The sequence below is a fragment of the Nelusetta ayraudi genome, unplaced genomic scaffold, assembly GCF_046127955.1.
Source record: "Nelusetta ayraudi isolate G7.1 ecotype Tasmania unplaced genomic scaffold, CSIRO-AGI_Nayr_v1 ptg000070l, whole genome shotgun sequence".
NCBI lineage: Eukaryota > Metazoa > Chordata > Actinopteri > Tetraodontiformes > Monacanthidae > Nelusetta > Nelusetta ayraudi.
In genome coordinates this window covers 6,608,359-6,635,295 of record NW_027466120.1, presented here as the reverse complement: position 1 = coordinate 6,635,295, position 26,937 = coordinate 6,608,359, and the positions used below count along the sequence as shown (strand labels likewise).

The 26,937-nt window shown below is 45.7% G+C and overlaps 1 protein-coding gene across 1 annotated transcript in view; it reads right to left on the bottom strand.

The window, feature by feature from the left end:
• The window catches only part of syt6a (synaptotagmin VIa), a 48,087-nt gene that overhangs the window by 4,477 nt on the left and 16,673 nt on the right, over positions 1-26,937 (bottom strand). Inside the window, exons 2-4 of the mRNA XM_076042147.1 lie at positions 5,924-6,374; positions 4,346-4,907; positions 170-290 (exon numbers count right to left, since the gene is read on the bottom strand). Coding sequence (XP_075898262.1) covers positions 170-290; positions 4,346-4,907; positions 5,924-6,374 — 1,134 coding nt within the window. The remainder of the gene's footprint in view (positions 1-169; positions 291-4,345; positions 4,908-5,923; positions 6,375-26,937) is intronic.

The window sequence follows — 26,937 nt, the reverse complement described above, 5'->3', positions numbered from 1 at the left end:
CAGAGAGCTGCTGAAGACATTCTTTATAGCTGGGAAGCCATGGGAGGATCATCACACTACTGCAGCCATAAATATGTCACATTACCACACACACACACACACACACACACACACACACACACACACACACACACGCACGCGCACGCACACACACAGGCACAAAACACACCTGAGTATCCAGTGATGTCCATGGCCTTGAGGTTTCTGCACTTGATGACAGTGAGTGTGAGTCTTCCTGCCGTGGGCAGGTAGCAGAGTGAGAACATGATCTCCCCGAGGTCGACGCTCTCCTGCGGAGAGAAGCACACGACCAGTTAACTCACCCTGCAAAATGACATTAAACTGTAATAACAGTTGATGTGTCACCTTTCTTCCACATCATGACAAAGTATATATTAAAAATAAAAACAGCATGAGATTGGTGATTCCATGATCCCAGTAGGTATAAAGCCATGAGAAGCATCGTGCTTATTATTCATATTTTGGGTTTTGAAGAATTCAACTGTTAGTATAACCGGCGGTCAGGCTGTGCGTCGCACCACAACGAAACATTTGCTCATGAAGCCCAGGTGGACATGATGTCTCTTGGTTTCCACAGAGGTTAGCTTAGCTTAGAAATGGAAAGTGAAACTGGGACCAGTAATTCTGCCTCAGTCCACAAGCACACCAAGGGTGATTTGACTCTTAAAAAGAAAGTTGGTGAGAACTGATAGAACTTGGAGGAAGCGAGTGCAGCTTCAATCAATCCATCAATCAATCAATCAACCTTTACTTTGTAAAGGCCTAAATCACATCCACTCAAAGTGCTTTGCACGATGACAGAGAGAACCAACTGAGCGACAGCACCCAAGAAAAAACTCCCCAGCGGGAAGAAGCCAAGAGCAGACCGCCACTCCTTGGGGCAACCACCTGCTTTGACCGGTTGGTGTATTTCTGTAACAGTTACATCATTTCCACTACAATGTCTTAATTATTTCATTAAATGCCCAGAACCAAGCCTAGACTAGTCACAACTGGTGTGGCTTTCCGCCGAATAGTCAAGACTTAGTGAGGAGTGGTGGAACTAATAGAAATGAGGTAGCAAATTCTTCATTGCTTGACTTAAAGATGCAGATTTTCCTCTTTCCTTCACGCTGCTGTAACATAATGATGCAGCGAGGCCTGCGCTATGCGTTCGACTTGCACATGTCAACTTTGCGGTAGATTGGGTAACAGTAAGATTCTATCATTGCTTACCTAAAACAAAAAAGAAGGAGATCACTGAAAACCAATTCATTATAAAGGGATAGTTCAACATTTTGCTGATTGCCATGATCCCCAGAGTCATTTACATAGCAGATACATTCCCTTTAAATTTCAGTTCTTCGTCAGTTGGTTGAAATGGAGTTTAATGGCACAGATCCTATCATGTCATAATGTTTCATAATTTTCCATTCTTATTTTCGTCACACGGTGAATGAGGTCACAACTTGTCCATGAGAGTATTTTGGAGTTGTTTGGTGAGTTTTGAGGGTGTGTGACCTGCTGACCGCTGGTCTCCCTCGCTCCATCGAGCGATTCAAACTCAATCTCAGCTTCCAACCTGATGAGAGAACAAGTGAGTTTGAGCAGAAGTTTGTTCAGAAGTTTTCCCCTGAAATCCCTTTGAGGAGGAATGTTAAATAAAACGGCCTAATTACTTTAGAGACACGACGCTGCGTTCACGATCTGTCCATGAATAATATATTAGCTCTCACTTGTGTCCTGCATGAGTCCCCAACGGGGCTAATGGTCTCAAGTGGAATCAAAGTCCCGTTATCTGCCGCATGTTAGTGCTTAGCCCCGTCCCGTAAGCAGTATTAAGGTCACGCAGACCTCTAATCTCTCCGAATGAGCTCGGCAAGAGCTCGGCTGATTGGCAAAGCTCAAAAACGTCTGCCTGAGTGCTGCAGTCTTAATGTCCTTTCACACGTACAGCTGCGGCTCGGCTCCGGGGGAAGCGCGAAGGCAGAATGCGAGCGCGGCAGAAATGTCAAGTGTTGCAAAAGTGTGACATGGCACTTCGATTATGCACACAAAAACACAGGCCGCCAGTCGGTGTCATCCGTCGTGACTTGCGCTAAGGCCACGCGGGCAAGGCGGCTCCAGCGCTGTGTTATTGAAAGCATTCTACCCTGTATTCTTTTAGTGTAAACAGAAAAGCGGCGTACAAAGTATGATTGATAACTTGGTATGATACCTTATAGTGTGATCACTAGGGAGACCCTGCACAGCTGAAAAACAAACAAAAGACAGCACCTTATAAGGTAACAGAGGGAGTCTGTGTCTCTCCCAGGTTAGCGACAACATCCCTTGTAAATCACGGCTTTTCCCCTTTAACGTAACTGGGAACTAAAAGCGAGTTAAAACAGGGAAGGAAACAAACAAACAAACAAAAAAATCCTCGCAGTTCTGTTTCATTTGAAACAAACGGAACGAGCAGCGCCGCGGTATCGCTCAACCTCAGTGCGTTTTGTCAGTGTCGTGATTGTCGTGAAGTGGTGATTGTGGTTCTCCGTTCCTCCCCACTTGATAACAGTGTTCTTCCATCTTACCCAGGACAAACATTACGCATCACACCGCCTGCCTCAGATTTAACGTAAACAGGGGACTTTGTCGCCAGATCGTTTTTGGCGGCTCAATACAGCGGCTTGCGTGCCAAGAAGAGAGCCGCCAGCTTGAAAGTGCCTCCTAAGCAATAACGCTGATATTACTGAACCGACACTGTCGAAGCTGAAGTTCGACAACTCATGGGGATGTTGTCAGATGAAGGGCTTTGGGACCCTAAGACGGTGCCAGAAACGAAGAAACGCTTCATATCGCTGGATGGGTCCCTGAACATCATTATGGCAACACAAATATAATTGCTTGAGTAAGCTGAGAGTCAGAAAATCAGAATTTTTTTTTTTGTTTTTTTGTTTTTTTTTTACGTTTGAGTTGTTCACACCTAATGACGGCAGGTAACCCCTTTATGATTTTCATTTGTCATAATTATGTTCTGTAGGAAAGAAAAAAAAAAAAAACTGAAAGTACTGGAGTTGTAATAATGGCCTGGTTGGTTTTCCCCTTGTATTTGCAGCGATTTGATCCTTATATTAAGTGGGGCTTAATTACCATCACTGTCCTCATGACTTCATCCCTTGGCCTTTTTCCTCAGGTTCGTGTCATTTGAATTCAGGGGAAATCTTCATCGCCTTCTCTTTACACTAATGGGAATAAATGTTGATACTGAAACCGCTCTTTATGAGAACTAATGCAGGTTTGAAAGTCAAAGCCCTGTTCTAATAGCATTAGTGCTGCAGCAGAGCTGGAGGTTTTGGGCACACACACCGAGTGTAGCCGCAAAATTAAAAGTGGAGCCTCGGTTAAGTAATTCAAGTCACATTAACGGCCCCATTGACCTGACATGATTTGGCCGAGCGCGGCAACGTGTGGCGACAACAGCTCGGCAAATGAGATTAAACTCAAAATGTCACTCACCGTCCCGACTTTTGTGTATCTTGCAGCGGGTGGAATTATCGCATTAACTCGCAGACACTCGTTTTCGCATCCCATGAGCCTCAACGAGGGGCTCAGTTGGTCCCTGAGTGTGTGCTGCACTGAGTCTTTGCAACCAAGTGAAAATAAAAGATCAACTGTCCGTGACTGACCTGCCTACGACACTGAACTCTGTTAAAATGCGTAAGTGGTTTAGATTCATTTTAACTAGCTTTGAAAGAACAAAAATAAACAAAAAGTCACAATTTTGTGTTCCGTCACTGATAGTGGTCCCCTGGAAACAGGCCCTGAGAACAGAGTTCTGGTAACTGAAGGCGACCCTCCCGATTTATGGTCGTTTACTAAAATATATTTTAATTGTCACTCTACTTTTTCCTTGATGGCGCAGTGGATTCATGAGCACAAAGGTTTATAATTCGCTGGCGGTGAAAAAAGGGTGTATTGTCGCTCGAGTCATTTACAGCTGCAGGTGGTGAGCATTACTGATCATGTCATTACTAATTTCTCTGAGTGTCTCTGTTGTTCACAGCTGGGTTTGTCTCTACTAATCCCTATGGTTTCCACCCTAGTTGCTAAAAAATAAAATAAAATACACCGCCGTATTTTCTGCTGAAAGCACATCGGACCTGCAAGCCAGACATAGCAGGTCGTTCAATATTAGGTGCCACATGTTCTGATCAATATTTCAATAAAAGCCTTAACCCCCCAGTTTCCCAGAAGCTGACCTCAGTGATCCCATCGATGGTTTTGATCCCGATTGGAAATGTTTGTGCTGCGTATAGATTGTAACGTACACTCGGGTAGCAGGAATTAGACGACAATTTCTTACACTGGTGGCGTATTGGATGTCCCTCCAAATGTTTGTCTCCCTGGACACGTCCAAAGTCTCAAACAAGTTGTCCAGGACCACCTCGCCAATCATGTCGTGCCGTGAGAACCGGTCAAAGTCAAAGACGCTCATGTGGAGCTTCCTGACCGGCAGCTCGTCGTACGGCACCGGAAACTGGAAGCTCTCGCTGAACGTCGGGTTGAGTGTCTTGCGGTGGACGCGGGTCTGGAATTTCTTGCGATCGGGAAGCAGGTAGATCTTTACGTAAGGGTCAGATGTCCCACATAAGTCCTTGGCGGGAAGGTTCACCGCCTTGATAATGTTGACGAGCAGGGCTTCGTTTTCGTAATCGTACTTGAGGGAGAAGTTGATTGAGCCACAGTTCTTGCTGCTGCCATTCTTGGAGGAATCCTCCGACTCCTGGGTCTTCTGTTGGTAGAGCTCAGGCTGGATGCGGCCGAGGCTCGAGGACTTCTCGTCTTTCTCCAGAACGTAGTCGTTGCCCAGGTCGAGACTGCCCACCTGCATCTGCCGGGGCAGGTGTCTCTTGAAGGAATTGTGCCTGTGGGAGGGGGGGCGGGGGGGGGGGGTAGACAAAGAGGGATGAAGAAACGAGAGGGAAGCTATCTTGTGAGAACAGCCCTGGTCGACATGCGCAGGAGCTCTCCAGGTGCTGAACTCGAGGGACAGTCTGGCAGTACAGCAGAGCAGCAGGACCACTGAGCTTCCACATGCTGTCTCATGTTTCAACAAAACATGCCTTATATAAAAAAATAAAAAAATAAAAAAAAAAACCCATTGCAAAAAGGGTGTTTCAAACTATTTTAATGTTAAAGTGTCTAAAGTGTCTAAAATATAAATATATGAATAATATAAATTGCAAATAGCAAATAAAAAAAAAAACATTTATTTGTGTGCCACTGAAAGATTTTCTTTCCATTTTGCGGCAATAGATCATTTTACGCACCGGGCCTATAATTACATAGGATTTGGATATTCCTCCTTGTTCAACAGGCAGACCATCAACCCAGGAGGTGTTTTAGTGGGTGGCGGTCCAGTGATGGCCCCACAGGAACAGAACAGTGTTCGCTCGCTGACACAGTGGGGGGGAAAAGCGCAGTTCTGCCACCACGACGGTGGATCTTTTCTTTCACTGCCGCATTAATTCTCATAAAGAAGACATGGCACATAATTAGCCTTAGCGTAATGACCCACAGCAGCCTGCCTCCCAGCCATGGACTATTCAATCTAATTAGCTTTTGCAGATACACGATTGGTCAAACTGAGAACGTATGCTTTCACTTGGGCTATATTGAGAGTATGCGGCGCCTGTCTAAAAAAAACAAGAAAAAAAAAGCTATGATGTGATGGGTCGCAGTGGAGGATGTCCTGCATTTATATTTATTAATGTTTATCAAAGTTCCTGCTGTGCCCATTTGCTGCCGTGTGTAACGCGACCTGTGTGTGCATGCCTGCTTCTTCTTCTTCTGCCCCCCTCAGCATATTTACACATGAATAACCTGCACAATCACACTCATACACACTCACACACACACTCTTGAGCTACTTTGGACTAACCGGGTGGAGGAAGCCGGCTCAGTGGTTTGCCTCTGCATGCGTTGCGTGCGGCGCAGGAAGTGCTCCCGCATGGACAGCTGCACGTCCGTGGGGATGTCGGGGGACGTGTGGCTTATCTTCACCGCCGCCTCCAGGAAACCCAGGGAGCCCGCGGGGTCCTTCACCTTCTCCGTCGCCATGGTGGCCGGCGGCTGCTGCTGCTGCTGCTGCTGCTGCTGCTGCTGGTGGTGCTGTGTTGGGGGGCTGCTGGGTGGCGAGAGAGGCTGCTGCAGCGGCGGCGGAGGGCTGCGCTCCACGGGACCACGGATGGAGCCGAGGGCCGATCCCGGGCAATAGCGGACCTTCGCTCGCCGAGGCAGGCGGCACAGCTTCCAGGAGACGGCCGTCAGGAGTCCCAGCAGAGCCAGGCCGCAGACCGCAAACACGGCAAGCAGCGGGCCAAAAGCAGCGTCTGGCGACGGGCCGCAGGGAGACCAGAAGCAAGAAGATCACACAGTATGGGAAAAACAGATGGCGGTTTGAGAGAGGGAGGGATGGACGGAGGGAAAGAGAGGAGGGGAAAGAAGAGAGGAGAGGCTATTAGCGTTGTATGAAATACCCACTGACAGAACACCAGACACCAGTGGGGAAAAAAAAAAAACATGTCCTCGGAAACACGGGGCCAAGCGTGCTGCGAGACCTGCTTCATAAATATTAAAAGGACCTCCATTTAGCTGGGCCAAAGAATAGGAGCAAGGATTTTAATGTAAACACTTTTCAAATGTGGCTATGATAAGCTCATGCTGAGACAATATTTCCTGATGTGGGGGCCCCCACGGAGGCAAAAGTAATTACACCACTCGGTCAGGTGATTAAAGCGCAACAAACGGCGAAATGTGAAATTGTCGTCCGCTTAAACCTCCAAGTGCAAAACCTTTCTCTCGGATTTTACCTCCATATAGATAAAAGGAGACCAGGGGGAAGGGAAGTGAGTGGAGGGAAGGGGTTGGGGGGGAGAGAAGCTGCTTCATTTATTTTCCAGCATTTGGAACGTTTCAAGCAGCAAAAAAAAAAAGAAGAGCCCTGGAGACGCTGCAGGAAGGCTGACAAGCGCTCTGCCGGGGTTCACAGTGACAAACACAGAAAACACACACTATCTCTGCCTTGGGGACTCCTGCCACAGCGGCCTCACTCCACATTTAATGTAATTATATTTCACAGCCTCGTGAAATATGGTACGTTTGGCTGCACTGCGCCGGTCCGCCCCTACTGATTGCCAGGACTTATCTGTAATAACTCACACTGAGGAGCATCTCGGAGGACCCCTAAACTCCCAGTGCACTGCAGAGGCAGCGGGATGGGATGTTCTCAGGCACATTACGGCTGTTGGGGTTTGGTTTGGTGTGTAACTTTTAACCCCTGTCACCTTCCCACCATTGGGGAAAAATAGAGGTATGGGTGGTTGTCTTATCTCATCACCTTTGCTTGAGTTCCACCTTATAATATGATACAAAGGTACATAGCACCTTTGTATCATACAACAACAAAGGTTGTCTTTACACTTTAGTTTAAATCTGAATCATCTTATTGTTCTCTCTAAAACCTCTGGTTGCGTTTTTAAAATGAAAAAACAAACTATGAGCGCTAAAAATCTAGTGAGATTTTCTGTCTTTGTTCCTCTCCTTGTGTTTTTCCAGAGTATTGCAATACAATATACATGTGAAACCAGTTAACGCTTCGTTGAAATGTGAAGCACATCTGATGGGTTTTACATAAATGTTTTGATCCATCTCATCAGAGATGCTCAGAATAGTTTACAGGAAACGCCCCCATATTCTCACTCACTCACTGTTTTTGCTCGAGTGATGCAAATAGCTGTTTGTGCAACCAACCTCTCATTTAATGCCTCAGGTGGATTTTAGCCTCTCTGATTTGTGCTTCCTTTTAGTTATACTCTCATATGCTCTAGTAAAGAGTCATTGAAGCAAGGCTAACCGTAGCAAGTATAGTTTGAAGCAGAGCATGGTATTAAAGTCAACACATTTCTTGTAGAACGCCATAATCCACAAATGGATTGTGTCTAACTAGTGTTGTAGTCAAGACGGCACAAACCCGAGACCAAGACATTATCAAGACTAGAGAGTATCGAGACCGAGACAAGACCAAGACTTTATATATCGAAGAAAAAATAACAACAAAACACACAAAAATGACCAGTATCTTTTTAAAATTGAAGTTTGCTGCTTTTCGAACTATTTTAAACCATTTTCAAAAAAACAACTTTGCTTCATATAATTAAAAAAAAATACATTAACGAGGAATAAGGGGGTAGGGTGTCACTCTGGGTGCCACAAAGAGACCGTAAAACGGCAGCATCTGGATTCTTTTATATTATTATCGTGTCATTACAGTGTTGACTGAGTGGAGACCGGTCTTGATCAAAAGTCCCGAGTCCGCCCAGTCCGAGACCAAGGCCCTTAAAAAGTGGTTGAGACCAAGACCAACCTTTAGAACTACAACACTAGTATCGTACAACGAGACATTGCTGTAATAATCAGGTCGGCTTGAGATGTATAAAGTTGAGAAAGTCCAACAGCGCAGTGAAAGGTCAGGTTTTTTTTATAACAGGGCTGTTTTTAAAACGGCGAGTTATTTCACTGATGTTGCTCAACGCTACATGGTGGAGGGGAAGAAACAGTCAAACCTGTTGTTACCATCATGGCTAATGAGTGAACAAAGAGGGGAAAAGTACAGAAGGAAACTTTGATTTCTTCACTAAATTTGACAGCTTTAGATCATCATGATATCATGTTCCTGGTAAACTATCACACGTGAGTTTTATCCTTTTTTTATCTTCTTTCCTTTAATCCCCCATTAGTCTGTTGCAAATGCCCTGCTGATGGAGGGGGAAAGTTAAAGCTGGAAGGCAGGTGAAGCAAAGCAGTAAGCCGGGAGAGGGCGGCGATGCCGGGGCCACAGCTTGTGTGACTAAACTGTCCTCGCTTGACCGAAAGGGGAACTTTTTGGACAAATTAAGAGCTTTCGTGAGCCAGAACTGAAAACCAAACGGTCTGTCCACCAAGCTGAATTCCTGGCTAAGCCGGACCGGATTTCCAGTCTGGAGGATTTATGCCTGAGGAGGATTTCTCAGCTGTCTGCAGCTCTGGTCTCTCCGTGTCATGTGAAATTTCACACGGCTCCCCGCAAAGCTTTCGCCCCGTCTTGACTGTCGCTTACAGAGTCTTCTTCTGCGATCACGGCAAATTGAAGCGGACCCCTGCGCCGTGCGCCAACACACGGATGCCAGTGTTGACAGTAGTTCGCTGCAAGACATGTTGACAGGTCAAGAATCTGTGTTTGAGTTAATGCTTGGCTTTTTTTTATATTTAATTTATACTTACTGAGATGAGGCCTAATTCAAAGAATGGCATCCAAAAAGTCAGAGTTCTTAAAAGTTTGGCACTTTGGGCGGATGATCAGACCAGAATGTTGGCTGAGTGGGCAGAATATCTTGTTATTACTACTCTTTCCTTTAATTACATCAAAATACTTAGAGACCCACATACAGTTCTGCCAAATGCAAGGAATCAAACTTTTAATTTAAGGGACATTGTGCAGCCTTTTGCAGTAATTGTGCAAAGTTTTTGACCGTGGGTTCTGCTTTCTCAGTCTCTGCATCTTGCTGGAATGCAGGGTTGGCGTGATGCAACTAATGTCGCTGCACCTTCTTCTACTCAGCATCATCGGACAACGTATTGAGTGTCAGCAGCATCGCTTAGTTAGGAGTCATTAGGGCGAAACACGGTGTTCCTGCGTTCCCCTTCTACCGACGCAGCTCGTGCAGTTTGAGATGCTGCTGCAAATAGCAAAGCAAAAGCTTTGTGAGGACGCTGCCGTGGCAAAATTGCTGTTGCGTCCATTTATTTCTTTGAAAATGCTCGGTATTGTATCTGTGTGCAAACGTTCTGGGTGCGATCTGCTCTGTGTATATTGGCCAAGAGGTGGCAAAAGTATTCGCACTCAGTACTTATGTAAAAGTGCGGATACTTGTGCTAAAAAATACGAGTTAAACTACGTATTCAACTCCTTTGCTCAAGTAAAAGTAATAAAGTGCAGGTTTTAAAATGTAAAAAAAGTAATAAAAAAAAATCCAACTAATGATACAAAGCATTCAGTGTTACACATTTTGACATGTTATTTTATGCATGTTTATTTTTGTCTGTATTGAAAACACACAGAACAGAGACCCCAAAGCTAAAGTATTTGAAAATAATCTCTAAAATATCATCCACTTTTATTTTGAACTACACGACAGAATTGAATTGCTCAGTTTAAAGCAAATAAAATAAGAACTATCTAATTCATTTTAATCAGATTTGTATCTTTACTTTTGAAACACAAACGTAGCAGGTGTGTTCTTCTAACGTAAGCAGTAGAAAGAACACATATTTGTGTACGAATATAGGAAGTAAAAGTTGTCAAGAAAAATACTTAAATACAGATACCTAAAGAAAGTATTTAAATCACATGTGTACAGACTGTGACAGCGGGTCACGGTGACCTTCTGCTGGCAGCCGCGGGCGGAGCTGCCGTTCTCAGCTGAACCCTTGCACCTTATTTAGCACATCTGCTAAAGGCGCACAAGACGAAAGGCTGATGGTTTGTCATCTGTGATGGTTTCTATGAGAAACCGCATAACTCAGGCACCACCTGCCACCGGTGCACTTCAGCTTTGATAAGGCTAATTAAACTATCAAGTGCCAGAATGGCCACATTTTTCAGGCCCCGACATAATGAGTCTGAAAAATAAATGTGTTGATGACGGAAAGTTGCAGTGATTTCAGTCGCTGTCACTAGTTTAGTTTTAGTTTGTTTGTTTTGTCATACCGGGTGGCCGTTACAGTTGCGGGATGAAATTAGTACCCAGGTCTGGTTTTAGAAGCCATAAATAAGTATGGAAATAAAGAGAAAAATACAATGAAGCATTTAAAAGCAACATCTCAACAACAAGCGCAAAGATATAAACAGAAGCTGAAATTAGTCCTGCTAAATACTGAATTCTTTTCAAGAGATGAGAGAGCCGATGGTCTCGGATGGAAAGAGTTTCAGGAAAACAAAGTGATGGAAAAATCATTGTTCTTTCTCTGTAGACAGATGGGCAATGGAGCAGAGCTGTGAGAACATATTACTCTCAGCGGGCCCGACGTCCCCTGACAGCGTGGGACTAGACTGAACTCAGGGTTCAGCACCCTGTTAACGATCGCGCCCACGCCATGACGGAGTGGACTATCGCCGTCCCGCAGTCAATCAAAAGGCTCTTTTTCCGATGCTTTCATGCTGAAAACAAAATCGATACCCTGGGGGTTGATCAATTGCAGTGCACGGAACCTTTTTGGCCAAACAGAAGGGGAATGTTTGTTTCCTGTTTGCTGCAAGTACTACCGCGTGAAAGTTTGCCGTCTTGCAAGTGGACCTGCACTTTAAATATAAACCAAGGTGGGGAAAGGTGTTATTGAAAGTACACCGGTGTGATGTCACCGTGCGCCGCTGACGGCCGCAACAAATTTAATCAAGGTTTATTTTGAAGTGGATACAAAGAGCAAATTAGAGTTGGTGGGATGCTGGAGTGTTGTGGGGTGGTGGTGGTGGTGTGTGTGTGGTGGTGGTGGTGGTGGTGGGGCGGGGTGGGGTGCTTTGAAATCTTGCCAGGTTTCCGTAGAAACCCGGTGATTAGGGGGAGCGTGGACCGTCGTCGCGTTGCTGCGACGCATTGACTCACAGGAAGCGTCGCCTTCACTGAAGATCACACAGGTGACAGACGAGTCAAAAGACTGTCCAGGGTGAGTCAGTGCTGCAGCTGCGGCGTGATGATGATGATGATGATGATGATGATGTGACACGTGCATGCAGGCACAAGGCAGGCATATGCACAGCAGAAGGGGTGGAGATTTTATTGGAGGGTGCGGGTAAAGATTAAAGGGGGGGGAGGATAACCTCATTTGTGCCAAATTGTTCTTCCAAATAGCAATGTGATATCACTGCTTTCCGTTCTGATCCAACGCCCAGCAAAAACCAAAGGCAGCATTGGCAATGCAGGTGGGAATTTTTTTTACATTTTTTTTTTTTTTTCAGATTATGGCTTACGCAATGACACAAAATTGAAGATCATCGTTCTCCTTCTTTCATGACCAGTGGCAAACAAACACTCACAAGTCACATTGAGTTGGATGACAAACATTTGAATCAGGCTTCCTTGAATTCGTCCCATCTTCCAAAATCAATTAACGTAGCGTTTTTTTTTAAAACACAGTCATGTCCTTGTTCCCTACTCAGACAACGTGCCTCACTCGAAGGTTTTTGGCATATTAATATATTCCGTTTCAATACTGCTTTAATGTTCAGTACTTTCTATGAGAATTGATCCGAACACACACAAATTCCAAACACCAAGCAACTTAAGAAACAAAGTTTTTCTGATAACTTTTTACTTTGAACAGGCGACGCAACTGACACGAGAGAAAGAAAAAATAGAAGGAGAAACCTCAGCTGATCTGAAGTCAGCCCACATCGGCTGATGGCTCAGCTAATTCCCAGCTATGCATTAAATCTGCAAATGTCAGAGAGGACGCCCTGCGTACGCCGCTTCGACCTGCCTGCTCAATCTTTGGGACTGCTGCTGTATGACTTTGGCTGCTGTGGCCAATGAAAGGTCAGCAGGGAGCGGCTTCCTCGCTTTGGGCAAGTTGCCATGACACATGAAGCTTCCAGATTAGTGTCACCCGTAGAGTTGCAGTAATTTGGTTTTAGACACCATCCTCTGTTTCATCCTATTCAAAAGCATCAGTTATCACTTTTGACCAGACACAATGATTATTTTAGGACATGCATGAAAAGGTGTGATGTGTATTACATCTTTTTAATAATTATATGACACTACTACTATTGCCACTACTACTACTGATAATAATGACAGTAGTAAGAAGAAAAAGAAGGAGAACTAATGTTATTTCTATGCGTTATTTATCACATTTATGTATCTGAAATGTTGTTATAATGATACAGCATTCATTTCTGTTATGATATGTAATGTGATAACGTATGACGGTAAATCATGCAACATATAACTTCATCCTTCAGACTCTCACAACATGAAACTCTGTGGCTCTCACGGCAAAAGGGATTACGGGACCAGAACTGAATGCTTGACTCTCCAGCTGATCAGACAGAAATCATTTGACCTTCGTAGTCGCTTCTGCACAGTCTCATCTGCCACAGTGTATCTTTTACTTCTTGTGGTGATTGATGACCCTCGGCCCTGTGTCGTCACTTTAGCTCCACTGTATGCGCGGCTCTCCAGAATGACAGAAGACTTGTCGATGAGAAGTGAAAGCAAGGAAGAAGTCCAGCTACTGCAACTCAGAGACCAGAAGGAGCCGGACGACTGAGAACCTCCACTGGCTCTAGTTTGCAGCACAGATACTGTCACTTGCTGGGACCACCTTTGAATACAAACCCCTAACATAACATCCCTATCAATGAAACGCCCTTGACAGATTGCAGAGTCTACGTCCTACTTTTCTTTCCTTTCATTCCATTTCAAATTAAAATGCACTTAGAGTGCATTAAAAGCATAAAAGGCAAAATCTTACTTTCTACTTTCTTCTTTTTAATCAAGAAAAAAAAAAAACCTAAATGGCCCTAAAAGGCCTGACGTTCAACCTTCCTGCTAATGCATATGATCGCTGTTAATGCATTTGATTACATACAGGCCCCAGCTCCTCACTGTTGGCCTCATTTACCTCAAAGGCCAGCGTCTTGGCGCTGGAGCTGTCTGTGCCCTTTAAGTCCACAATTACTCATGCTCTCTGCCCGTCACACGTGACATCTGATATTTCCGCAGGAAAACAAAGACGAGCTCGCGGACCACGTGTGAATTTTGACCGGGGGTTTTTGACAAGAAAGTTTTCTACTGCTGCCCAGCTCCAGCTCGCCTCCTTGGCATTTCCCCCTGATTCCTCCTGACAGACGGCGAGGTTTCGACTGTGTCACGTGGTTGTTGTTTCCTCTTAAGCCACAGTTTTGTCACCATCCACCAACCACAGCGACGACCTGTGTTTGCGTTCATCTCTTGCGTGGACTTCAGTGTGGTTTGGTTTGGTGAGGACACAATGTGTGGTTGAAATGATTGTTATTACTTGTGATAATCAGGATTTTAAAAAAAGAAAATCAGCGGCATGTTTTTATAAGGAGCACTGGCGTTTGATGGAATTCACCAACTGCACTTCACAGGGATTACAAGAAAGTTCTACAGTGCTTTTGTGTGTGTGTGTGTGTGTGTGTGTGTGTGTGTGTTTTCTCGCCGCCTTTGTAATGTTCCCTGAACAAACTTGTTTCGGTGCTGTCAGTGGTAGCTTTCCTGTCTTCTTTCCCCCCGGGGGGATGAAATAATACCCTCTAATCTTGATGTGGGTACCTCAGCCATTTTTGGATTTCTGTATCCCGTGGTGTCTTTTTCAGAGCGATCGGAAAATCCCTTAATCCCACCCCCTCCCCACCCTCACCCCCCAACCCCACCCCCAGATCCCCAAATCCTAAAGCCCATCCACATGTGAGGAGGAGTTAGGCCCTTTGCAGATCAGCCGCAGGGGTTTTGGATGAAATTTTGGGCGTAGAGGAAAAACATTTAAAAGGGAAACTACCTCGCAATCAGGAACACAGTGTTCTGCTCGTGGGGGGGGAAACATGTAAAGATTTGTCTCGTCAAGTCATTTAGTTGGTAATTTTCCTCTAGGAAACGACTGTAAAAGATGGCAATCGTTCTCTCTCACGAGTTCATCTGCACGCAGACATAAGGGTTCATTCAGGAGTGCAGCAATAACGCTTATGTTCCATTTGGACATACACTGTCTTTCCTGCAATGAGCGTAAGAGATTGAACCCGTACAGAGACAATACTTAACTTCTCCCATTATGTTTAGTCAGGAGCCGGAAGCAAAAAAGCACAACAACCCCCCCCCCCCCCCCAAAAAAAAAGCTTTGAATAGCGCGACCTGCGGCGCACAAAAGCGATGCACTTTCTTCTCGTGTCCTCTTTAAAAGCAGTCGCTCTTGTTCGTCAGCTGGAAATCTTGAGTCTAGTTGGCAGCTCCAGCCTGCGAGGCCAAGATATTTTGTATAGCAGGAGTGTGTCAGAGCTGTTGGCTACAGCCGAGTGCCGGCTCTCGGTTTTGTGAGGCATGTGTGACGGGGACATCCTGACAGTCAGTCACTCAGCGGCAGCGGCCGAAGTCGGTGACAGCTGCAGCGGCGACTTATGTGCGTTTGTTGGAGTTGGTGCTTATTAAACATCAACATTGAATTTGTAAGTGTCTAAATCAGGGGTGGGTAAACCTTTTGACTGGTGGGCCACGATGGGTTATAAAATTCGACAGAGGGGCCACAGCAGGAGCATGTGGAAAATATCTGTCTTTGAAGCCCCACAGTATCTAGCTCTTTATTGAAATGACTCTTAAAACACTGAAAAAAAAAGATGATGAATTGATGAAACACAGCTATTTATTACTTACTGTTAATATAAATTCTTCAAGTTCGGTGGGCCTGATTAAAAAGCTTAACGGGCAGCATATGGTCCCCTGGCCATAGTTTGCCCATATTTTTTGCCCATATATTTGTATCTTTCAAACATGAAAGTAACAAGCATATTTTCCCAATGTGCAGATACAGTAAAGTACAGATGCCTGAAAAATATACTGAACTACAGTAACATAGTATTTAATACTTGCCACCTCTGCAGCAGGTCAACATTCTGAACAACATTCTTCAGCGACACTTGGAAATGGACACGCACCAAGTCGACTCGTCAGTCCCAGAAATGAACAGTCGGCCCCCTCGAGTCGCGCTTATCTCGCTGTGTAATAAGTTGAGTTGGCTAATGGACTTCACGGGGTTCATACAATGTGCCAGCGCTCGCACTCGATAATCCACCCAGGAGAGACTCTCAGAGAGCCGTTATCTCCTCCGCAAGTGCCAAGTTAATCAAAGCGCACCCTCTCATCTCCTCCACATCTTCAAATCCTCCAAAATGCTTTGAAAAAAGAAAATACGGTTGCCCTCAACACACAGACGTTTCAGAGCTCCACCGCGCCGAGGAAACAAAAAGCAACGCCGGCCGCCTCAGTGCGCTTCCCCTGGAGTGTCAAATGCCACTGGATCGCCGTGTTCGCCAGCCAATCAGAAAGCTCCGTCCCTTCATCCCGGTGTTAGCAGCTGTTCCTATCAAACAATTAACCTGCTTGTTGACCAGGAGCTTGTATCTCTGTTGCACAGCCGCCGGCCTGCCAGGTTGTCTCCGTCACTCTGGGGGTGGGAGCGGGGGGTGGGGGGGTGTTTGCCGAGTGCAAGCGTTGAAACAAATTGCTGAGCTTTCAAAAAGGGACGGCGCATTCTTAGTAGATGTTTACGCTGTAATAAAACGCACTATACAGATAAGCCCTTGGCTTTCCAAATCAGAAATGTTCCTGTTGATTACAAAACCAGAAAAATTGTTTTGTTTATCTGAAAATTGAGTTTCATAAAAAGCCTTCCAGGGCAAACAAGAAGCCTCTGTGTGTTTGCAGAAAACAAGTTTGTGAAGCCTTATTTCCAAAGTCAAATCTCACACTTTATTATAAGCAGGACTCTACCTCAAAAAACAAAATGTTTTCTTCAATAGTTACAGATGTCAAATGCTGTCATGAACAAGTATTAATTTAAAAAGATACAAATGAACCAGATGTTTTTTTATGACTATGTTTTGACTGAGGCATGATTTTGGACAATAACCTGCCTTCTTGTCTCCACCATGCCGCCTATAAGAGACACTTCATTTTTCTCATTTACCCAAACAAACAAGCCTCGGCTATGTGACCACTGGGAAATCTCTCCTCTCTAGGAAATTAAGAAGAAAAAAAAAAAACTTGCATAATAAAAGTGCCTCTTTTAGTAGCTGTGCACAAAAAAAAACAAAAAAACAGCAGTGCCGTGATGTTTTGACTCAGCAGGGTGAAATGAGGGGTGGGTGTTGTTTCACATCTCTCTGGATTGATGGCACAGCACACAAAGAGACTTAAATCAGCCCAGTGCTGGCGCTCCGTTACTTCCACACGGTGAGGCTGGATGATGGATGATGTTTTCCTTCCTTATTAATATGAGCACTGTAGCTTGTTGTGGCTCACACCCACATGCAGCCTCCTGCTGCCGGAAACACACCAAGTCCTCAATTCAATCTGCAGCTGAAGGTAAATTATGTTGTTTCATCATCATCATCTTCATCATTATTATTATTAGTGTGAAGGTCAATTGTTATATAAAAAAAACAACAGCATAAATATTGTTAAAGGTCTGGCTTTTATTTTCTTAAAAAAAACGAAAATTTCTTAAGAAACTGAGCGAATGTAAAGAGCAGGCTCAACAGATTGTTCACTTGAGTGATTTCTTGATAAATTTGTTGTCACAATGTGCAGTTTGCAGTTCATCTATTTGAATGTGTGTGTGTGTGTGTGTGTGTGTGTGTGTGTGGGGGGGGGGATCAACTCTGCACCTTCCAAAACCTATTAAACCTCTGTGAAAGGTCAATTTTTTAAAAAATAAAAAGGGCCCAGATTTCTAATGAAAATGATGTGGCTAAACAGTAATAATAATAATGAGGAGAAGAAGAAGAAGAAGAAGAAGAAGGATCCCTGTGCAAAGTGTTGCGAGAAAACTCAAATTTACTCATTTCAAGATGCCCGTTTTTTAAACAGGCATCTTTTGTTAAACAGCACGTGGCCACGGACGCCACGGACGCCATGGCCGACCTTCCACCGACAGAGAGCCGATCACACAGCACAGCACGGACGCTTGATTATGAAGTACGTTCACCATAGTGGCTTCAATTAGCCAGCACACCGCTCTCACTGCACTGCCGACGTGGATGAAGGGGTGAAGAGTCCATCACTGCACATTCAATCACTGCACTGCTTTTTGGACCCTAATGGTCCACTGCATTCTGACAGTGTAAATACCCTTTATGCACTTTAATGAGGTATTTATGATATGAGTTTAGTTCCTGAGAAGGATAATGTGAAGGAAAAACAGTTTGATGAACTCTAGCTGTGTTTTTCTCCGACAGAGAAACTCTCTAACACAATATGAATATGAAAAGTAATTTCGTTTGTACAACACAATGCAGAGTTGAAAGCAAAGAAGAAAAAAAAGAAAAGAAAAAAACCATCAACCATCAACCGCAACTGTTAGATCCTCAATTCTTTCTCTCCTGCCTTATCAGGAGCAACAATCAATTTGCAACTGTTGGTTTGAGCCGCATGCGCCACACGCATGAGACACGAGGAGAAGTATCTCTGCTGATTTTCAGCAGAGAAAATCCCCCCCCCCCCTCTCCCGCCCCCTCATCCCGCCAACCCCACAGTCCAACATAATAGCAACATTACATGGAGCCTCGTTCCATTTGGCTAGCAGCTCCAACACGGCTCGGTATCGATGTCTTCATTTTCCAGAGGTGTCGCCGTGAGTGTAACAGGCTGCAACCGGCCCCTTTGTAAAAATAGCTTCAGCTCATTTTCAGTCTCAGTGATTTTCGTCGCCAGGGATTTTAAGTGGCCGCGCCACATCCATTACGGGCCGGAGTTGTAAGCGCTGGGTGCTGAGCAAGGCCGAGGCTCCCGCTCCTCTCCAAATGCCTCGTTGCCCTGAAATATTGCATTGTTTATCGTGACGAATAATTACGGCTCGCAGCCGCCCAGTCGAGTGTGCCAGGGGGACGTGAGTGATGTGGGAGCGTGGGAAGACGGTATGGCTTCTTAATGTCACTGATTGAGTTGAGGGAAAACATATGTGGGAGAGGCCTAATTCAAATGGAAATACCACTTGGCGTTCCTAAAAGCCTATTAAGAAGTGTTTGATCGTTTACCAGAGGCTGCGGGGGGCAAATGGGTGTTTACGGAGTTTGTTTAAAAGGCAGAGTGGGGCCGTGGTGAATTGTACAGTCGTGTGATTCATCATTCATCATCATTGGTGGTGGTAAAGGACAGTAGCACCGCGGGGAGAGCGCGTGCGATCGCATGAAGCCGGAGCACCTGTTCCACTGTTATTACATGTAATTGTTGCAGGGCTGGATATTTTTAGTGCTTTGATCAAAAGCGCTGAATACCAAACACACAGATACAGTCAGGAGATGCTGCAGGTTGGCATAACGTGCAAATGAAACAAGAAAGACTTCTTACTTCCTTCAACGCACTCACTAAATAAAAAGCAGTGCGACTCATGCACAAGGTGGAGGCAGGAGAACGCACAAGTGAACCTTATTGTCAAGTCAGGATTAATTAAACTTCAAGATACAGTTCAGTTGCTGGCTTCATTAGTGATGCTCAAGGCAGAACATTGCCAGAAAATATGCAAATGTTTTATTGTTTTTTTGTTTGGATGATATATGAGAACCACACAAGGAAAGTTGATGTTAAACATCCATATGCAAGAGCAACTTTGAAACAAATGTGTGTTTCAGTACGTGGCATCAAATTCTGTAATTCTTGAACATTTGATTTCAAAGCTTAAAGGTCAATGCACTCCTCATCCTTGTCTAAATAAGGCTGCAGATCCCACTTTCACATGAATTCCCAGATGGAAAAGTCACATTTGACTCTTTAGATAAAAAAAAAAAAAATGCTTGTGCGTCAGATTTCTTCGAGGGGGGGCATGCCCTTAGTTTGACCTGACCTTTGGCCCCAGGGCTCCGAGTGACAGGAGCAAACAGCAAGTCAGCATGAAGGCATGATGCATCCGTCACTCGGAGCCTGCTGAATCAAAACAGGCCTGACATCTGCGGTCCACGTGCAGCCGAGCCACATGATGAATTTAAGGCTCGGCCTTGAGAGCCAGATCGTTTTTACAAGTGTCTTACAAAGCGCCACTGAACCTTGAGCTGATTCGCCCAAAGTTCCGTTGGCTTGATCTGCGACGTCTTCTTAAATGATTATTGATTGTGGAGAGGCGCTCTGACTGAATAACTTTTTTTTTTTTGCTCCTTTTAAACATTCTGCGAGGTAACCACCAGGGCACTATCTGTCCACATCGACTTTTTCCAGCTGGCCACTTGAAGATGCCTAAATTTAAGGCCCTGCTTACGGGACAAAGACCGAGTAGTGGCTGTTTTTGGTGTCTCTACTTGATGTTTGGTGCAATGACACCTTGGTACGGTTAAAAGCAGAAAAACACCAGAAAAAAACAGGGAAAACATTTTTAAAAATCTGTCCCTCAGGAATCATGTGAAGTTTGCACCCATATCTGGACATGCTTTAAAGTGTTGAACTTCCTCGCCAATCCTCAAGCATGACGTCTGAAAATATCTGTCATCTGCCTTTGATGTGGTTCTGTCCCTATTGGCTGAGCTAAATCTTGAAGGCAGATAAATCAAAGGTTATTTTCTGTGCTCTTGGTATCGCTGACCATGTGTTCTTCCAAAGCTTCCAAGACTAGCTAGACTACCTGCAGTTGCTGGGGTCATCCTTGGACCTCACAATGCCATATAGCTTCTACTGCACTGCATCATCATCATCATCATCATCATCATCATCATCATCATCATCATCATCTGGGTCGGATTAAATTCACACACTGGGGGAGTTGCAGAATAAAAGTAATGAGATTGGTTGAAAAGAAAGAAATATTGGTCAAAAGATAAGGTTGATAGATGTATACACACGTGTGTATTATATGTATGAGTGTGTATGTATATGTACATATATATAAAGTTTGCATCCTCATACTTCTATCCGTATAGATAGTTTTAGAGGCCAAAAGTAACTTGCATTAATCCCATGTCGTGTCTGAATACATTTGTTTGAATTATTTATGCAAGGGTTTTTTCCCAATGTGTGTGTACACTATTTTGGCTGACTCTGTATGTTCACCTGTGATAACAAAGGGTCAGTGGTAGATACTGCTCTGCCCTGAGGTTCAGTTTGGGCCTGAGGGTTTTTGGTGAAACCAACTATTGGTATGAATTCCCAAAGATCAGGTGGTGCACAGAGGTCGGACTGTGTGTTTTAAAGGCATGTGGCGTTCTCAGGAAACAGGAAATTTCCCCCGGGTCATTTCTCCCTCTTTCCATTGAACGAATGCTGAGCCTTGAGTGAATTCGATTGGTTCAATTGGTCTTCATTTAAAATTTTGACCGTTGTTTACTTCCCTAAGCGTCGCGCCCCGAGGCTGATGGGGTTTTCACCGTGACATTCATTAACCTCCTCCTGAGTCATTTTTCTGTTCGCCGATTGAAGGAAAGAAAGAAAAAACAAAACAGCCTTTGACCTCTTGCTGTACGGCGTCGCGTGGGGAGCCGTCTGTTGGAGAAAGTGCGAGAATATTTAAAAAAAAAATGACGCTCACTCATGCATGGCTTTCGCTCTTAACATCACTTGTGGCTGACGGGGCCGAGCTTGGTGGATTAAACTGGAGGGGCGGGGGGCTGGGGGGGGCTCTTCCCTCCCCAGCTATCAAATGTCTGACTTGACACGGCAGATAAATATTTAAGAGGGACTTGATGTCCCCGGTTTCATGATGAACGCTCGTCGGCGTTGGGCGACGTTGTTTATGGAGTCGCCCTGTGAACAGCTGTGTAGTTTGTATGCGTCACCAGTAGGGTTTTTTTCTTTTAACCCCCCACCCTCCCCCGTCCCCCTGTCGCCCCCCCAGCCACATATGGCTGCTGTGTCAGACGGACAGAAGCCGACCGAAACAGGTTTGAGATGGGATTTTCTTGCCCTAAACCTCCACGCATCTGCCTGGATTTGAAATGCATCTCAAAATAACTTATTTAAAGGCCCGGAGTGTAACATTTAAAGGGTCTGTTGGCATGAAATGAAGTCAATAAATATCAGAGTTTTCAGTAGTTAAATTCACAAAAATGAATTATGTAATATGCATATTTTTATTTCTTAATTAAAAGGTATTTGTTATACAGAAACAGTGCAACGCTGCTTGTCTGCAGTAGTCAACGACGGTGGAGCAGGTGGAAGGCTTTGTGATTTTTTTTTTCTTTCCTTTGCTTTCTCAAGATTTCTCACCATTGGTGTATGAGTGTGTGGGTGAATGGGTGAATGAGAGGCCATTGTAAAGCACTCTGGGGTACCATGAAGGTGCTGGAAAGCGCTATATAAGTGCAGTCCATTTACCATTTACCATTAGAAGCTGCTGGGTGGCTAAAACACACCCACTACAGTAAGACGTTCTCCTTCCAGCAGCATTCCAGATGCCAGAACTCCTAAATCCTTCCCTCATCTCAGGTGCTTTACGTTGGAATAAGCCTCTTATGCTCCCACTGTGAATGGAGCCATTGCCGGTGAAGCGTTCCGCCGTGTTAACAAGAGCAACAGTGTCTCCCCACTCAGGTGCTTCATGCAGGCCAGGTTGCTGTCAGAAATTCCCATTTTATGTCCCAATCGCAGAAAAACGGCTTGTGGATGGAGCTGTCAGAGAAGGTGTCTCACCTCCTTACCACCCTCCCGCTGCGTTATCACACCCAAAAAACACATCAGCTGCGCGCCTCTGTGGAATTATCACGAGCTCTAGCGGGGGGGGGGGGGGAGGGGGGGGGGGCAGTTTTCCAGTCCGGCCACGGTGAGTGACATTTTAACAAGACGTCCTAAAACATGTCATGGGAGGGAAGACAAATGCCAGGATCCCTGAATCCGCTCACAAAGAGAGGCCAACCACCCCTGGGGCTATCCTGATCACACACAATCATGTCAACGCTGCTCAGCGTGCGCACACACACACACAGCACACTCACGGTCACGTGCCCCCTTCTCCCTACTCCCCGCAGAGCAGACTTACACACACATACAGACTCTGCCAGGAAGGGCCACTGGGGCCAGTTATGGCAGGAGCCAGTGGAGGACTGATAAGGCTGGCTGGACTTGTTCAAAGCTGCTGCTGCTGCCGCTGCTGCTGCCGCTGCTGCTGCTGCTGCTGCTGCTGCTGCTGCTGCTGCCGGAGGGGGAGGGAAATATACCACCGCATGGCAGGATCAGGTAAAGGCAGTAAAGGCAGGCGGAGGGAAGCGCAGAGATTAGCGCTGAGCACACTGAGGAGGATGGAGCCCAGTAACAGGTTGCACCTTCTCGCTTCTTTCCCAGCTGCTGCTCCCAGACGTTTTTTTTTTTTTTTTCTCGTCGCCTCACCTGGAGAACTTTGGATCCTCAGAGACGTGGCGGTGGTCACAGTTAACACAATTTACTCACACACAGGCTGACGTGTTATGGGTTGTGTGTGCGTGTGTGTGTGTGTGTGTGTTTGTGTGTGTGTGTGTGATGGCGGGGGGTAACCCTGCTGTATCTCTCTCCCTGTTTAGCCCCGCAGCCAGGGCGCTTCATCAAAGTGTCATGATGCGCGTTGATCAAACCGGGCAAAGAGCGGCGAGGAGGGAGTGGGGGATGGGGGTTGTGAGGGTGTGTGTGTGTGTGTGTGTGTGTGTGTGTGTGTGTGTGTGTGTGGGGAGGGGGGGGGGGTTCTCATGCGAAAGTGACATAAGAGAGCGCAAATGAAAGCGGACAGAGACGCAAATAGAAGACATGCACAAATGCGCACGCTGGCGCACAGCAGTGACCTGGCTGGACACTTTGGCTTTTTTCCTTTTACGCTATGCAGATGACTGCTTCACCTCCTGCTGCACAGGTAGAGGTATGGATTAGCGCAGGTTCAGCTGTTCAATAATTGATGCAAACACCCCGCCCCCCGCCCCAAAAAATAAATAAATAAATAAATGAATAAATAAAAACATGCATAAAGGCCAAGTCAATACCGCGGCAGTTTCGCTGATGCTCAGACGAGGGTGTAATGGACAGAGGTGTGCGAGACACTGGCGGAAAAGTGCAGCCGCAGACATTCACTCCTATCAAATATTAATAGTGAGTTTCATTAATGATAGAGCAGCGGATGATACAGCCAGAGAGGCTGCCAGGGACAAAGAGTTTTTGGTGTCAGTGTTGCATTATTCAAAAGTAAACACAGGTCGCCCGAGATTACAAATCCAGAGAGGTTGCAGCCGGAGCGAAAAAGACCAAACAGCCACACACAAAAGACAAGAAAGAAAGAAAAAAGAGAGAAAAAAGAAGGAGGCGGTGCACTGTCATGTGTCTTGCAATCTGAGAGTGAGTACGGCAGCACAGAGTGAGTGTGAGTGTGAGTGTGTGTACCAGCCGGTCACAAACCCACAACATAGCTGACAACCTGCTTCTCAGCATCCCAGCACGCTGGTGAGATCAACCATCAGACAGCAAACAGAGAGGAAGAAGAAGGAGAAGAAGTAAAAGAAGAAGAAGGAGAAGAGCGAGAAAGATGCTCAAAGCCCCCGATGTGAACCTGCTGATTCAATCTGCTCTGACAGTTATGTACTCACCAGTGTCTCTCACTTTTCCTCTCTTCTCTCTCTGCTCCTCTTTTCTCTTCCTCTCCCTCTCTGTGCTCTCTCTCCCTCACACACTCTCTCCACTTGGCTCCCTCCTCTCTCTCCTTCACTCCAGCGCGTCCTCTCTCTCGCTCTCTCCTCCTCCTCCTCCTCCTCCTCCTCCTCCTCCTCCTGGATGCTTCCCCCTCGCCTGCTCCCGAGCAGAATGAGCCTCAGCTACTCTCGGGGTCTCTGTTTCTATGGCAGTGTGTGAGAGCCAGTCAGCAGGACGCTGCGGCGTAAATGTCTTGGGGGGCGGGTGGGGTGTGGGGGCGAGTGGAGTGGGGGAAGGGGGGGTGGCAGATCCCTCCTTACTCGGGCGGCCCCGGCGAGCTCAGATAGCCCCCTCTCGCTCCAGTCTGGTGGTGTCTCAGACTGCCCCACGAGCCGCTGCTGTGCAACTTGTGCTGCGGCAGAGAAACAAAGAGGGAACGTTGCTGCTGCTGCTGCTGCTGCTGCTGCTGCTGCTGCTGCTGCTGCTGTTGCTGCTGCTGCTGCTGCTGCTGCTTGCACCTCTATGCAGCAAAAAAAGAAATGTGTGCATAAGTTCACGGCGGGGAGGGATGAATAAACATGAGGAGGCGCTCATAAATATCAAAGCTTTTCTTTGAATGGATGTCCTGACGGCACATTCAAAGAGTTGTTTCATTATTGTTGCTGTGGTGATTGTTTTAACATGAAATGAGACGACGGCAACATCATGCGTCACGAGGGATCAAAAAAGGGGGGAGTCTTTTCTCCCTCTCTCTCTCTCTCTCTCTCTCTCTCTCTCTCTCGCTCTTTTTTGATGAGCAACACATGGGAGCTTTGTTCTGTGTCAAGAGAGCTGCCGGACGTCACTTCAAGACACGTGCGCGCGCGTACTCATGTGCACGTGCACATCATTGATTTAATAAGCAGGGGGGAGATGTTGCACCTCAAGCCTGCAGTCCTGGCTGTGGTCATGCGACATATTGCAGCACAATCAGTGCAATCTTCAACTCTCTCTCTCTCTCTCTCTCTCGCTCTCTCTCTCACTCACACACACACACACACAGAAAGGGGAGGAGAATAAAGGAAAGGAGGGGAGGGGAAGATAAGGTTCCCTCCCTCTCCTCACTCCCCCAAGTCTTCCCTCTATCTAGATTAGCATCAGTTTCTCCACAGGCTGTGGTCCGCAGAGGAAGCCTCTCTGACCAGGGGCTGCAGGGGCAGCACCTTGAAATCAATTGGCCGTGCAACGCTGACAGAAATAAGTCGGAATTAATTGCATTTTGAGGCTCTGCCGCACACGTAATAGCGCGGCTGGCAGACGTTCAGAGTGGTTATCCTGGAAAAATGTGTTCCAGATCGAAGAAGTTGTGTCGGACAGAGAGGCTCGACTGTTACACCAGGGCCCATGCATTATGTATGCCTGCAAGGTACTCCTGCAGCGTGTTTTAAAACTCTGGCATGTACCGGCCAGCTTGTCCTTGATGCATATTTCATCTTTTAAAGTCATCAGGACACCGCAGAGGTTTTGCAGAGAAAACCCCACATCACGTTCTTTCCCGCAGTCGTGCCTGCAAGACGTTGATTTTGATTTTTTTGATAGATGAGTTAAAGAACAAAACATGCATTCACCAAGTATATTTTACCGATTTGAGTGTTGCAAACAACCAAGCAAAAAATGGGGGCATATCTGCTGCTAACTGTTAGCGTGGAGCTAGTAGCTAACTGGGTAATTAGACTGGATACTGTACCATGAGGAGACTCACCGAAAACTTCACTTTGCCCAAGTGACCAAACAACACTGTAAAGCAAAAAGAGGCGACCAAGACGAGAGAGGAAAACTAAACTAGACGCTCTGCATCTACAAATTAACTAAACTTGTCACAGACACAAACTATGTTGAATGAACAAAGAACTATACATACAAGTGCAACACAAATGAGGGATGAATTTGAGACAGAAAATTTAAAAGAACAGTTCAAACTGAGACAAAAAAAAGTCTTTGTTACACTTAGGCATTTCATCAGGGTCTGCTGAGGATATAGAGAATGTATGAATCTAAGAACACCCACATTTTCGGAAGAGCTGCAAATCAAAAAAAAAAGTCTAGTTTAACAATCCTGTAAAATCCTCCTGCCAAAACTGCTGCTTGTCATACGCAAGAAACCATTTAAAAACCGTCAGCCAATCAGTCTCAGCAGGTCGGAACAAACACCTGATTGGCAGTGTTGCCTTTAACCTTGCAGAGGTATCAGGGTCATTTGTGACAACAACATTGGTTGATTTCCAGACATCTGTATTTTTGCATAGATTTCCAAAGAGCAGATGACTGGCAGGTTGGAGGTGCGTCACCTTTCAGTAGCGTTTCAATTCAAAAATATTTTCACCAAACAGCAGCAAAATAGATAAAGGCACAAAACACAGATTGGGGTGTCAGACAGACTGTTTTGGCACCTGTGTTGAAGGAAGGATCTGTTGAGCGATTCTTATGAATTTCATCTGCATGATTCAAACAAATATACCCGACCACGGAACAGGTTTTTGGTGACAGAGAATCCTCTGAGGGATTTCATCTCCCACAGTGACAA